This window comes from Electrophorus electricus, chromosome 3, assembly GCF_041902795.1.
Source record: "Electrophorus electricus isolate QZ-2024a chromosome 3, ASM4190279v1, whole genome shotgun sequence".
Lineage (NCBI taxonomy): Eukaryota > Metazoa > Chordata > Actinopteri > Gymnotiformes > Gymnotidae > Electrophorus > Electrophorus electricus.
This window is the reverse complement of record NC_137499.1, coordinates 10,226,559-10,240,143: the sequence shown is the minus strand read 5'-3', so window position 1 is coordinate 10,240,143 and position 13,585 is coordinate 10,226,559. Positions and strand designations below refer to the sequence as shown.

General features: G+C 39.2%; 2 protein-coding genes across 3 annotated transcripts in view; one reads left to right on the top strand and one right to left on the bottom strand.

Annotated features, from left to right (window-relative positions):
• Positions 1–557: 557 nt before the first annotated feature.
• LOC113574013 (dihydropyrimidinase-related protein 1-like) lies at positions 558–12,717 on the top strand. The gene is made up of 15 exons (XM_027004634.3): positions 558–1,222; positions 2,240–2,328; positions 2,553–2,737; positions 3,706–3,870; positions 4,076–4,137; positions 5,155–5,235; positions 5,662–5,730; positions 5,855–5,975; positions 7,598–7,754; positions 7,975–8,116; positions 9,841–10,011; positions 10,364–10,543; positions 11,445–11,610; positions 11,793–11,810; positions 12,212–12,717. Exons 1-15 carry the CDS (start codon positions 1,190–1,192, stop codon positions 12,301–12,303), a joined length of 1,731 nt encoding a protein of 576 aa, XP_026860435.3. The 5' UTR covers positions 558–1,189; the 3' UTR covers positions 12,304–12,717.
• The window catches only part of evc (EvC ciliary complex subunit 1), a 21,479-nt gene continuing 20,237 nt past the window's right edge, over positions 12,344–13,585 (bottom strand). Inside the window, exons 19-21 of one of the 2 annotated variants that reach the window (XM_027004632.3) lie at positions 13,369–13,450; positions 13,111–13,195; positions 12,344–12,789 (exon numbers count right to left, since the gene is read on the bottom strand). In XM_027004632.3, the coding sequence (XP_026860433.2) occupies positions 13,143–13,195; positions 13,369–13,450 (135 nt within the window). In that variant the 3' untranslated portion in view covers positions 12,344–12,789; positions 13,111–13,142. The remainder of the gene's footprint in view (positions 12,790–13,110; positions 13,196–13,368; positions 13,451–13,585) is intronic. The other variant, XM_027004633.3, reaches the window with a different exon arrangement.

Genomic DNA, 13,585 nt, shown 5'->3' with positions numbered 1-13,585 from the left:
TGAAGTTTATCTAGTCATAGAATATCTATGTTGGGCAATATTTGGGTACACTATTGCTTGATTAACACTATTGCTTGATTAGCAGCTGTTAGACTTTAATGCATGAAGTTTAAAAGCTCAGTTTAGTTCTCGGATGGTCAGGTATTGAAAAGTGGAATTTCAATAAAAGAAGGAACTTGAATATAGGAGATTATTACTAAACCCAGAAAAATGCAAATGAATCAAAACTATAAGATTGTGTATAGTACGTAAATGTACATATTTATCATTAACCTTCACATATTACCAGCAGAGTAGCAGAGATGAAAAAGCTGCTCCCTCAAATTCATCTTCTCGTTTTCAAGCTTTTCAGTCGCTCCTTACAGTTTAATTCGCTTACGCGTGCATTTCCAGTCGCTAGTGCGCACTTTCACTTACTTGCTCTCGCGTGCATTTCTAGTCGCTCGCGCGCACATTCTATCTCGCAGTTTCACTCTCGCGCGTCCTCGAACAGGTTTTGGCAGAAACAGTGCGTCATACGTGTACACGTCCAGGAAGTAGTTCCGACACTGCGGATAAATACAATTGTCCACTGAAGCCCAAGGACAGAAAAATCAGTTAAAAACCTTTGGCGTTATGTTTTTTTTTTTTTTTTCCCCGGGAAAATAGTTTTTACAAAGTAATTACGAGGAATATTTATATCTCTGTAAGATGATGAGTGCAATGTGTGAAATATGTATTTTGCCCCTTAAAGGAGTTTCACTGTGACTGGGGCAATTTTATTTAATTTACCGCTAAGAAATTATTTAATTAATTGATGTAAACCAAGATGTCTAGAAATCGACAAATAAATACGTATAATGGGTCAAATAAATTCGGCGTTTAGGCTATATCTGCTAAAAGTTGCAGCCTTGTAACCTGAGTATGACCTTTTTTTTTTTTTTAGCACATGATACGCATATTTCTTTTGTAGTCAGTCTAAGGGCCCAAGAGTATGGGCATATTTTTGTTTGCCCGTGCTCAGACCTGTCGGTTGTTCGGTAGGGTACCTAAGAAGGGGTCGCTGCTGCCGTCACAAAGCCCGACACCTGGAGGCACGCGCTTCCCTGCTTTTAAATCAGGACAAAGTCGAGCACATGATTTATAGGTTCCATGAAAAAGAGACTTTTCTGAAAAACAAACACACCCAAGTCCGCAGATTGCAGCGAAAATGTCCTGTAAGAAAAGTATTGCCCAGTTGCCGGTAAGATATGCATGTGCCTCCTACTGCTCTTTTGTTGTCAGATCTGTTGAGGGGGATTTGAACCTGACCACGCGTGTAGAATTATTTGTCTTAAAGAGAAATGTTCATATAGCCTAAATATTCTGTTTGAGAGGTTAAAGGCATGCTACATTTTGCGAAGTCAATTAAGTGCGACTCTAGTTTCTTTAAATTAAGCTATAGGTTGGAACTTACTCATAAGCACGTCTTTAGTGAAAAAACGATGTCGTGTCCTACTCATATATTGATGGAACTTGTTCGTAGGCTATGATGTTCTAGTGGCGCTGATATTCTGTTGTTCTAAACCATCGGATGCAGCGAACAGCTCAGGTGCTCGAGCCATAGCTCATCAGATTCTTATACGGCCATTTTTTCTTTGTGAAGCTCCCGCTGGTGGAAACTCGCCTGTAGAAGATGCTCCGATTTACCCTGAAATGGCTCTTGAGTTGACATGTTCAGCACCGCCAAAAACATTATTTCATGTCGTACGTAGTCTATAAATACAGAGAAGGTACCCATGAATGATTGTCTCGATGGCAACGCCCATTAGCGGTGCGCTCAGTGCCGCAGGTGTTGGTTTTACCCCAGCATTTCTATAAGTACTAGACTACAAAAAGAGAAATCAGTGTCCACGTAAGGCATCTGCAGAATAATTGTATACATTTCTTCGATGTAAAATAAAATATTGTAAATCAAGTTTATAAAATGTCTGTTTAATTTCGTGTTTAGTGTAATGTAACGCTTCCATTGTTCGTGTAATATAACACTAATAAACAATTATGAAGTCGCATACATGGTGAAGGGTCTACACTAATACTACAGCTACACTTTAATCTACTGAAAACTACTGCAGCTACATTATGGGCTACTAAGCATATCACAACATATTACAACTGTTACTCACACTATTTTAACAAACTAACAAGCTACAGTATACTAAAAAAAAGCTGTTTCTTTATTTCTTTAAAAAAGTGTGTTGTGTGTTTTATACCTGTGCAGAAAGAACGACTGCTCATTGAAGGAGGCTGTGTGGTTAATGATGACCAGTCATTTTCTGCTGACATCTACGTGGAAGATGGAATCATAAAGTCTGTAGTAGCATAAATCATCCACCCCATATACCACCACTATCCTATTTACATCATCTACTCTCTCAGTTGGATACATTAACAGATACCCAGCAATCCATAATACCCTTATCCTTACCCTGAAACAACCTGAATTGTTCTGTAACCATATATAAATGCTAATTAATGTGTGTAGTCTATGTGTGTGTACAAGTTTAATTCAAATGTTTGTGTGCTTGTCATAGGCAGCTGGGACAGAATTTAACTCTGCCAGCTGATGTACGTGTAATAGATGCTAGAGGAAGGATGGTGATGCCAGGTGGGATTGATGTGAACACCTGTCTGAAGAAGTCCTACCTGGGGACCCTGCCTGCTGATGACTTCTACAATGGTAGCAGGGCAGCCCTTGCTGGGGGAACCACCATGATCAGTGAGTAAGATACCCACCAGGTGGTACTAGGAGTGTGTACATGGACCTGAGGTTAGTCTGTGGGATAGACAGCCAAGTTTCTTTCTCTCTTGATTTACAGAGCGCACCGATTAGTCTGTTAGGTCACATGTATAACCTACAATGAGTGATAGAAAGCCAAGCTCTCCTTTATGTATTTGTAACAAAAGCTGAAGGTAGCCACTGCCCTTTTCATCAGGGCCACACCTATGCCCCTCATCAGGGGTCCTCACACTGGGCTAGACCATCCCCTCACAGCAGGGGTGGGTTCATCAACCTGGGGAACACTCCTAACATCATCATGGCCATCCCACTTCTGACACCATGTGTAACAAAGGCTAAAGGCAGCCACACTACCCAGGACTCAAACCCAGGTCTGACGGGAGGTAAACATGAGCTCTGACTACCAGACCAAAGAGCCAGCTCCCTGGCACAGCAGCCGGAGCACCTTCCTAAGTGACGGTCTCCATCACGGTGTTCCACTGTTTTATGACGCTGTTTGAGCAAGAGCTTGCAAAGATGCAGCAGATGACTACACTTGTTATGGAGGGATGTTGTCCTCCGCCTCTTCCTCAGGCAATAATGGACATATCTGTATTTCTCTTACAATATAGCATTTGACCCTGAGTTTAACAGAGGTCAAATATTGATTTAAAAGGGGTGACCAGTAAAAGGACTGAGGCATGATGGACCTGTGTTTTTGGGGGACACGCAATGTAAAATAATTCAGCTTTTTAAAAAAGTTTTATGACTAAATGCATGTGCTAATTGTTAAACATGGATCATTGGTGTAAAATTGCATTAGACACCAGGTGGGAATGAGCAATTACTAAATGTATGTATTTGTATGTGCATTTGAATTTATTATTGTGTGTTTTTGTAGACCTAGGCACTGTCATTATTAGAGCCAAATGTTTTGTGTGTGTGTGTGTGTGTGTGTGTGTGTGTAGTTGATCATGTGTGTGTGCAGCAGGGTGAGTCTCTTTTGCAGGCATTTGAGCAATGGCAGGATGTTGCAGACAGCAAGTGCTGTTGTGATTACTCTCTCCATGTGGACATTTCATATTGGACTGACAGTGTCAGAGATGAACTCCAAACGCTCATTCAGGAGAAAGGCCAGTGATGCCTACTGTCTCTGTCGTGATATCCCTGTCCTTCTATATCTGTCTCTCTATCTCTGACTCCAAATATCACTCATAATTTCATATATGCTACAAGAATTGATTCATCCTCTGTTCGAAGCCTAGTATACCATAGTATAGATTAGCTCTCTAAACCCATATAATAGTATAATCCTGTCCCTGTTCCTCTGTCAAACAGGTGTCAATTCTTTCCAGGTTTTTATGACACACAAGGATACGTGTCAGTTATCTGATGCACAGGTGAGATGGCTGTATGATTATTTGATATAGAGTCACTCAAAGGCAAATCCAGTAAGTTCTAAACATATGAATAATTTGGCATTTATGATCTATGGACTTGTTTTAAGACAATCAGGCTTAAGTGGTCTTAACCAAAATAATGGCTTGCATGGTGCCATGTCAACAACCCAAATATTTGACACAAAGCCAAATGGCTTTGCTGATTTGTGTCCAATTAAAATGCAGTCATTACAGTGGAAAACATGAAATGCAATACTCACATGACATTATTTTTCTGTAGCAACATGCAGAATAAGTGCCGGAATGAAACACAAAGTCTCTAATTACATTGTTTTCACATCATCTGACAGCTTTACAGCTAAAAAAATCCTGAAGTCATGTTATAATTGAATACAATCCACATTGAAATGTAATCAACTATATTGCTTTCTGCTGGAAATTGAACTTAATTCCCTTGAACTTAATGTTGCTTGACTTGATGTCACTTGATTTCATAACAGAAGAACAATACATGTGAATTTGTGTTTATTGAATGAAATGCCGAATCTTGGGTATGGTCCATGATATGGACCATGTACAGATTATAACAGATTTCTAAATGATCACAGATTATTGAAATTTAAAAACATGGGTCTCTTGGATGGTGCAATTGTTTCCTTATCAGGTGATTATTCGGTTAAATCCTTTTTTGGTAGCTATCATGCAATTGAGAGACTTAACTAGTAAATTGGAATTAGTGAAAATTTGTGTGTGTAAAGGAAAAAAGCAAAACAAAAACAAATGTGAGATCCTAAAGTTAAAGCTTCAAGATTTCTTACTTATTTTTCTTTAGTGGCAGTTTTTTTTTTTTTGGCCTTAATTCCAGGAATTTCACTTGTTTCTAGAAGGGTAGTTTTTGCACTGTGATGTATTCATTATTTACATCAGCTACATTGTATAGGAATTAAATAAAATCTTTGAATCTTTTTGTTTCTCTTCTGTTTTCATTTGCTCCCTGCAATTGTTGATTCTCTGCAGCTCTATGAAGTGATGGACTATTTGAGGGATTTGGGTGGAATCGTCTTGGTTCATGCAGAAAATGGAGATCTTATTGCTCAGGTAAAGTGTATCACAATTATATGTATTTGTTTAAACAGTATAAAAGTGTTTGTACCATGTTTGTTTTACCTTACAACAACATTAAAACGATGAACTGTCTTCAGTAGTGTCTGGATCAGTGTTTTAAGGAAACAATTATGTACTAGTGGTAGGGTTAATTTAAGTTGCAGTAGATTAGTATAAGTGTTTGTTTTTGTAAGTATAGAAGCAGTTGTAATTGTTAGTGAGTTAGAGTATTAAATTTTAGTAAAAAGGTTAGAGTGTTAGGTTTGTTGAGTTTTTGTAAGTGTTAATGTGCTACTGGAAAATGTGAGTGAGCTTGTTGGTGTAACTGAATGAGTTGTAATTAGTATTAGTGTAAAATTAGTATTAGTGATTTATTTTAATTTTGATTTGTGTGAGTTGATGAGTTTTTCTTCTTCACAGGAACAGAGTAAAATTCTTAGTTTGGGCATAACTGGACCAGAGGGACATGTGCTCAGCAGACCACAGGAGGTGTCCAAGCCTCTGTTTGCCATTCTTCTACCCACCAACCCACCCATCTATGTGGTGCTATGTTGATTTGAGTATGTATTGTGTTTGTGCATATGAGCGTCTGACTGTAATTCTTGCTTTACAGCTTGAATCTGAGGCTGTGTTCCGAGCTGTAACCCTTGGCAACTGCACTAACTGCCCTGTGTACATCACAAAGGTGATGAGTAAAGGAGCTGCAGACATTGTGGCCACAGCAAGGAAAAAAGGTGTGCTAGCTAACAACACTCAACAGAATAACATAGCTATTCAATCCCCGCACGCCAAAGTAGTCTTCCTACTTCCCTACATGTATCAGACTGTCACAGATTGCCCTGCCTTGTATTTATTTCTACCTGTTTGGCACTCTAGTTTACCTTCCCCTGTGTTTTGTCTGTACTTGTACTCCTTTGTTTTACCCTGACATGTGCTTTCTGTCTTTATTTTGGTTCTGTGGCTCCCACCTGTGTCAGCTATGTTACCCCTCACATGTGTAATCTGCCCCAGGTCTTTCCAGTTAGTGTTCTGTGTATATATACAGTTGTGTTTGCCATGGTCCTTAATCTTACATTGTATGCATGCATGTATGTATGCATGTATGTATGCATGCATGCATGACCAGTGGATGACCATGCATGCATGACTGGTTGTCTAGGCTTGTCTTTGAGGTTCCATGTTCTTGTAATTGGTTCTCTTCATGCTTCTCTTTGGTTAGGTTTTATTTTGTCTAGCTCTGTTGTTTTATTTCCAAGTTCATTTTTGGTTTGTTTTATACTTTAGTCATCCTGTTTTGTTGTGTCTACTCCCTCTCATCCTCATCCACACAGACACTGAGGTTGCATGATCATATCAGTGTTTGTTAGAAGCAGCCAAACATTCTGATGGTCAGAGACCAGTAAAGCCCAAAATACTCAGGTGCGGTAGCTAGAAATGGGCAGAATGAGGCTTTTGAAGCAGTAGCACATTTGAAGCCAAAATAGTTCAGTGCTACTACGCCATCTGTTATGCAAACAAAAATACATCATCACTGTATGATCCACCATATCTTAACTCTTCATATACATATTCTATTAAGAGATTAAAGTTGCCTTCTAGAGATGATCTAGACTCTGCAGTAGTATCATTGATTGATAAAACATGCAGGTATTTGGTGAGTTTAGATGAGTTGGAGTAGGGCAGTTTTGGTCACATATCATTTTGGTGGGCACGTCAAGATGGAAATGCTGCCACACTTGTGATCTTGGTCTTTTTCTTGTGTTTTGCTTATTATGCAAACTTAGCTCGCCAATCAAAATACACTCAAAATACACTAAAAGAACATTAAAAGTTAACCAAATACACACATTTTTATTTATTTATATTGTATTTAAGTATACTTGTATTAAATTCTATATTCAACTCATTGCACTCCAGTCTCCTGTGGGAGAGAGGAAATTACATGCCTCATATTTAAAACCTGAGTTGTACCTGAGTGTTGTACTGAAGCTTTGTTATTTTGAGCCTCCAAACCACTTTTTTGCACCACTGCTTTGAAAACTCAAGACATGCTTTGACACAGGGTGTCAAGCCACCAATCCCTAGTGGTAACATACACCATGTATGAATATGTTTTATAATATTATAAAATAACTGATTTCTTTTGGTTATGGTGACATGTTAGCAGAGGGTAGCGCATCAGAGGGAATTACTCAGCAGAAAAACAAGTTCAGCCATATATAGTACACATCATTTGGTTAAAAGCCATAAAATGATTTTGATGGAGTTTTCTCAGAACATGGTTATATATTGTATGTAACATTGTGTGCATTCGTCATGTTAGTTTATCTTTCTTCTGATTTGTCGTCTCTGACAGGGTCTGTTGTGTTTGGTGAGCCAATCACAGCCAGCATAGCCACAGATGGCACACACTATTGGAGCAAAAACTGGGCCAAAGCAGCTGCGTTTGTGATGTCACCACCACTCAATCCCGACCCCACAACTCCTGATCATCTGATTTCCATGCTGGCCTGGTACTTGCCCTATAAATCAAGGGAAAAAAAGTGTCCATGCTGTGCTATATGTTGGTGCTTACTAATGATACTGCATGGATAATTATAGCGCAGTGGAGAAGTAATAATAGCTGAATTGACTGTTTATTAATATATTGTTAATATATATGTTTTGCACTGATAAATTGTGTGTATTGTCTTGTACAGCATATTGTTAATTTGTGGATTATATTTTCTACAGTGGGGACCTCCAGGTGCTTGGCAGTGCACACTGTGTTTATTCCATTGCTCAGAAGGCCATTGGGAAAGATAACTTTACTCTCATTCCTGAGGGAGCTAATGGCATAGAGGAGAGAATGTCCTTCATCTGGGACAAAGGAGTGGTGAGACGCACACCTATATCCCATAGTATATACCAGCCAATTTTTAGGTATACCTTGCTAAAACCAGGTCGGACCTCCTTTTGCTTTCAGAACTGCCTTAATTCTTTATGGTGTGGATTCAAACAAGGTTCTGGAAATGCTTCGGAGATTTTGGTCCATATTGACATATTAGCATCATGCAGGTGCTGCAGATTTATCGGCTGCACATCCATGATGCCAATCTCCTGTTCCACCACATTGTAAAGGTCAAGAGCTTTGTGTTCACATCTACTTCAGAATGGGGGAAATATGATCTGATTTGACTTTCACTGTGTCATATTTGTTTGTGGTATTGAATATTTCAGAAACCGATTTTTTGGGATTTTCACAAAAAGTGAAAAGGTTTACACAAGAATTCTGTGGAAAACAACCAAAAACAACAGGAAGCAAAAATTTAGAGGACTGAATTGCCCTATTTATGAAAGCGGTCAGAGGGTAATGTGCGCAAGTTTGAACTGACAGGAAGATTATGGTGACTCAACTAACCCAGTCAAACTGTAGAGAACAAAAAAAAGAACATATTACACTTCAAACCACGGGGAAGATAGTTCCACCTCTACCAGCCTGAATTGTTGGCACAAGGCAGGTTAAATCCAGAGGTTCATATAATTCCATATTTATATCATATGGTGGTGCTGTAATGGTGTGGTGAACATTTCCCTGGTACACATTGTCTCCTGCAACACCAATCGACTATTCTTTGAATGCTATCTCCGTATTGTTACTAACCATATGCATCCCTTTATGTGCTATGTGTTATGTCACAAAGCACAAGTAATCTCAAACTAGTTTTATTAACATGACAATCAGTTCTGTGTACTTGTTTGGCCTCCAGTCTGAAAGCACCTTTGGATGTAGAACAGGATATTCAGGGCATGAACGTTCAGTTCACATGTCGAAATCGCCAAAATCCATGTTATGAAGAATTTATGCTGTTCTGAGAACAAATGGGAGTCCTGCCAGTATTAGTATGGTGAAGTGTTTTATCTGGGCTTTTAATTTTTTTTTCAACTTTTAATTTTCTTTTATCTGGATGTTTTCATCACTTGGGGCTGTCAGAGCTATCAATACTGCAATTTTCTGCATCTTATTTACTATCACAGTGTCTGGTTGGTTCACAACTATCTTATATATCTGGATCTGGAGGTTCCACAAGATCTTCACCTTGTTGTTCTCCACCACTCTCTGTGGAGCGTTCCATTTGGACTTGATGGTATTCAGCTTGTATGCCTTTCATATGCTCCTGTATATGATCCCTTGTTGTATCTTTCACTGTATGCTTGCCCTCTTGGCATCTTGTATCCTGCTACTAGGTCTTGGACAATCTCAGGGGCTTCTTTGCATAGTCTGCATCTCGGGTCTTGTTTGGAGTGATGCACTCCTACTTTGTCCTATGGCTTTGTGATTGATCAAGCCAGCAGGCTTGATTAGTCCCTCTGTACTGTCATTCAGACCTGCCTTTTCCAGTCATTAGTAGTATTGTCTTGTCAGCTCACTCTGCTATCTACATTCCTTAGAGGGCCTTATCCTGCCACAGAACCTCCCCTTCCATGGTCCTCCATTAGTATGTCTGAAGAGAATGCCTCCATCCACACCCACACATATATACTGTAAGTACCTCTAAGTAATGTAAATACTAAAGATGTATGTAAAGTAAACTGTGAATCTATCTCTCTGTCTAACAGGCTGCTGGGAAAATGGATGAGAATCAGTTTGTTGCTGTAACGAGCACAAATGCAGCGAAGCTCTTTAACCTGTACCCCTGTAAGGGTCGAGTGGCTGTGGGCTCTGACGCAGACCTTGTTATCTGGGATTCAGACAAGATCCGAACCATCACGGCCAAGTCACATCATTCGGTCAAGAACTTACTCTGATATACACACATACCCCCAACATAAATTCTTTACACAGATAGACCAGCAGCAAGCTGTGTGGACTAAACCAAGTGTGGAATGATTGACGCACAATTTTTGTTAGGGGAAAACTTGTGGAGTATTGTTTTAAAAAATGTAGACACGTAACAAGAAAACTAATACAATTGTTTTGCAGCTTGATGTTTGACGATATCTCAAAAAAGTGAAAAATTAGTGCTAACAAATAAAAAAAAACTAATATTGGTGCAATTGTTAAATGCTCTGTCTTGCTAGTTCTATCCTCTGTCTTTCCTAAAATTGTTCTTTCTTTCTTTCATCTCTCTGCCCCACACAGGCTGGGGAGTACAATATTTTTGAGGGGCTGGAGGTTAGAGGGGGTCCCCAGTTTGTGCTGAGCCAGGGCCATGTTGTTTTTGAGGATGGCAACCTCAGTGTTCGGCCTGGATCCGGACGCTTCATTCCTCGCAAGCCTTTTCCTGAATCCGCCTACCAGCGTATCCATATGAGGGTGAAGGTATCTTAATTGCTATCCATAACTCTTACCTTGACTCTAATCCTATCCCTAAAACCATTCCATCTTAATTTAAGAGACTCTAGACCAAATTCATAAAACATATATCCAGATTTAATGTGACGGTAACTGCAAGTAGTTCCGCGGTGGCACATTTCCTCATTCAGAAATGTGGATTGCCAGGTTATTTAATGTTTGTGGGATATATGGTGCTACTGCATTTTGTTCTCATTCATATATGACATTGGCAATTGGAAAAAAACACCACCTGACCCTGTTTGACTGACTGTAAATTTCCCTGTGAAAAACCAATGTGGCTGGATTATCTTTTCTCTAACAAAAAAGAAATGTATATTTACATGTTAGAGAGGAAGAAACTAAACTGATGAGAGATGCAATTTTGCTGCAGCAACTGAAGTCATCAACTCATTGATACTATGCAGTTTACTTCTTGGGGAAAGTTAAATATGCGTTAATTTATGCAACTGGCAGTTTTCAATGTACTACTGGTCTCAAGATGGGTTGCTTGTCTCTTGGCATAAGTCTTTAATATGTAAGGCCTCATTTACATATCCAATTTGATTGGCTTCCAACTTGGACATAAGTGAATTTACTGCAGTTTACAGTGGTGTGCTAATTATCGCCAACATAACTTTATGAATTGAAATTAAATACTATGCCGCATATTTTGCAGGGTGTGGATGTTGTATCAAAACAAAGTTTTCTTTTGAAGTTTTAAAGATTTATATTAGAAGTAGGTTACTGCATAATTGTGTAATACATGGGTGTTGCTGCCTGTTTATTATTTTAATGTTTGTCATCATGGGTATTTTGTGAAAACACATGAATATGCATCAGCAGTATGCATGCATATATGTGGTGTGTGTTTGTGTGATGTGTGCAGGCCTCTGCCACACGTGGTGTTTCCCGTGCGATGTACGACGGGCCTGTCTGTGAAGTTTCTCTTGCATCCAAATATTTAACTCCTGCTACATCCACTAAAACCTCACCTGCCAAGAACCAGCCTCTAGCAATTAGAAATCTCCACCTGTCCAACTTCAGCCTGTCAGGTTAGTGGGAAATACAATAGGAAAATGACAAATAAAATGGAGTACTGCACTAAAACATTTCACAATTGCACTGGTGATGTTCTTTTCCATCTCCACATAGCTCAGTGTCGTTAAGAGCATGCTAAATGCAGAATCCAGCTGATCTGTGACTCATTCTGTTCTCTCGCTCTTTATAAACTCAGGGCCGGAATACCCACAAGGTAACATGCAAATGCATGCGCACACAAACACGCACACACACCTAATGCACTAATTCACATACTGATCTGTATAGGAATGCTTATTACAGTGGCAGGAATCAGGAGTAATCAGGAATAATCAGGAGAATTGCAGAATGACTATCTTGTTGGGTTATTATTTTGCAGTGCATTGTGAGTGTATTGCACACATCAGGGGTATTTTTCCAGGTGCCATGTTATTTTATAGTAATAATTCTTGTAGTCTTGTAGTGTGCTTACTCAGACTCAAGGAGGTTATTGCAAACAGTCTGCTCTAGAGGTTGTCTGTCTGTCTCTGTGTGTGTGTGTGTGTGTGTGTGTGTGTGTGTGTGTGTGTGTGTGTGTTTAGTCTGACTTTTTGCCTTTGAACCTTTATTCTGCAGTTTCCCAAGAAGACGAGTCTGGCCCTCGTCGGGCCTGCCATCGCATTGTGGCACCCCCTGGTGGCCGTTCCAATATCACCAGTCTGGGTTGACAGAAAAAACTCCCTCCACACAAATGAACAAACCATGGTGCTTACTGCCTCTGCCCAGGGAACCCTGGAGCAGAAGTGTGTTTATTACTGCATGTAGATAGTTTGTTAACTGCATGTTGAGTCTAATAGTGCTTTGAAGTGGTTCTTGTTTCTTTACTCAGATTTATCATGCATTTTAAACTCTAATCATATTCTAGTAGAGGCAAAGTGTCCAGCAGGTCCCAAAAATCTTAAACACCACCACCAACTACAATATTTCTGTAGCTCTGTTTTTTTTTTTTTTTCATTACTCATTTGTTTCAATGTTGTGCTTTTAGTATTGTAGTATTATTGTAGCTAATAACCTCCAGCAGTATGAAATAAAATACAAAAGAAAGAATTTTAGCAAAAAAATTCATTAAAGAATGTGCCCTCCACCTGTGTATGCATATACACTTTCACACCCCAATCAGTTCTGCAGGTCGTCTCCTTTTGTTCACCAATCTGCTGGGGAGGACAAAAGGGCCAGAGGTAAGAGACCGGGTGGCAGACAGGGTAGGAAACATGGAAGTAAAAAGGCATTCTTCATGATGATTAAGAGATTTTAAACAGTCAGTGGAATTACCATAATCAGATTAGAAATTATTAATATTCTAATACAAATTAGATAATTTGAAATTACGGATAGGGGTCATACAAAGGTCAGTTTTCATGTTATTGTAATACAACAGTATACAGTATGATAGGTTGTAGTACAATAAGCAAAGTACTTCTGGAAATGGCTTTGGAAAAATTGTCTGGCACATGCTGTAAATATAAGTAAATTACCTGTAGGGGGCAGCACTGACAAAAGGTTTAGATTAAGGTCTTTCTGTCACTTGGGTTTTCAGTGGCAATGCCGTTATCTGTACATCTACAGTACAATTTTACACACACACACACACACACACACACACAAACACACAGTGTAATGCACTACCCCAGTATCCAGGAGAACATACAGTATAATTATTTGCATACTTGTACCATTGAGAGGCTGAGTTATGAAGTCATTTATAGAGTGTGTACTGTGTGTGTGAGAGAGACCTGCAAGGCTATTTGTAGGTGTGTCAGTAAGAGGAACTCTTGCCAGCGCTGCAAGTCGAGACAGGAAACTATCTTCCTCTTCCTAAATGCATAACCACAAACACAATTATCAGATGATAAACTCAGAGCAAAAGTACAATGTATGTGTATGTATGTGTTCATACTGCTATTTAAATGCCCTAATCTTCCCACAAGTAAATTGTAAAAAAACAAAAAC

Bases quoted from the DNA above. Each gene is read 5' to 3' on its own strand.
- LOC113574013 (XM_027004634.3), top strand. From the start codon at position 1,190: ATGTCCTGTAAGAAAAGTATTGCCCAGTTGCCG. The intron at 2,738-3,705 runs GTGAGTAAGATA...GTGTGTGTGTAG, and splicing joins TGGGGGAACCACCATGATCA to TTGATCATGTGTGTGTGCAG. The intron at 10,544-11,444 runs GTATCTTAATTG...TGATGTGTGCAG, and splicing joins GTATCCATATGAGGGTGAAG to GCCTCTGCCACACGTGGTGT.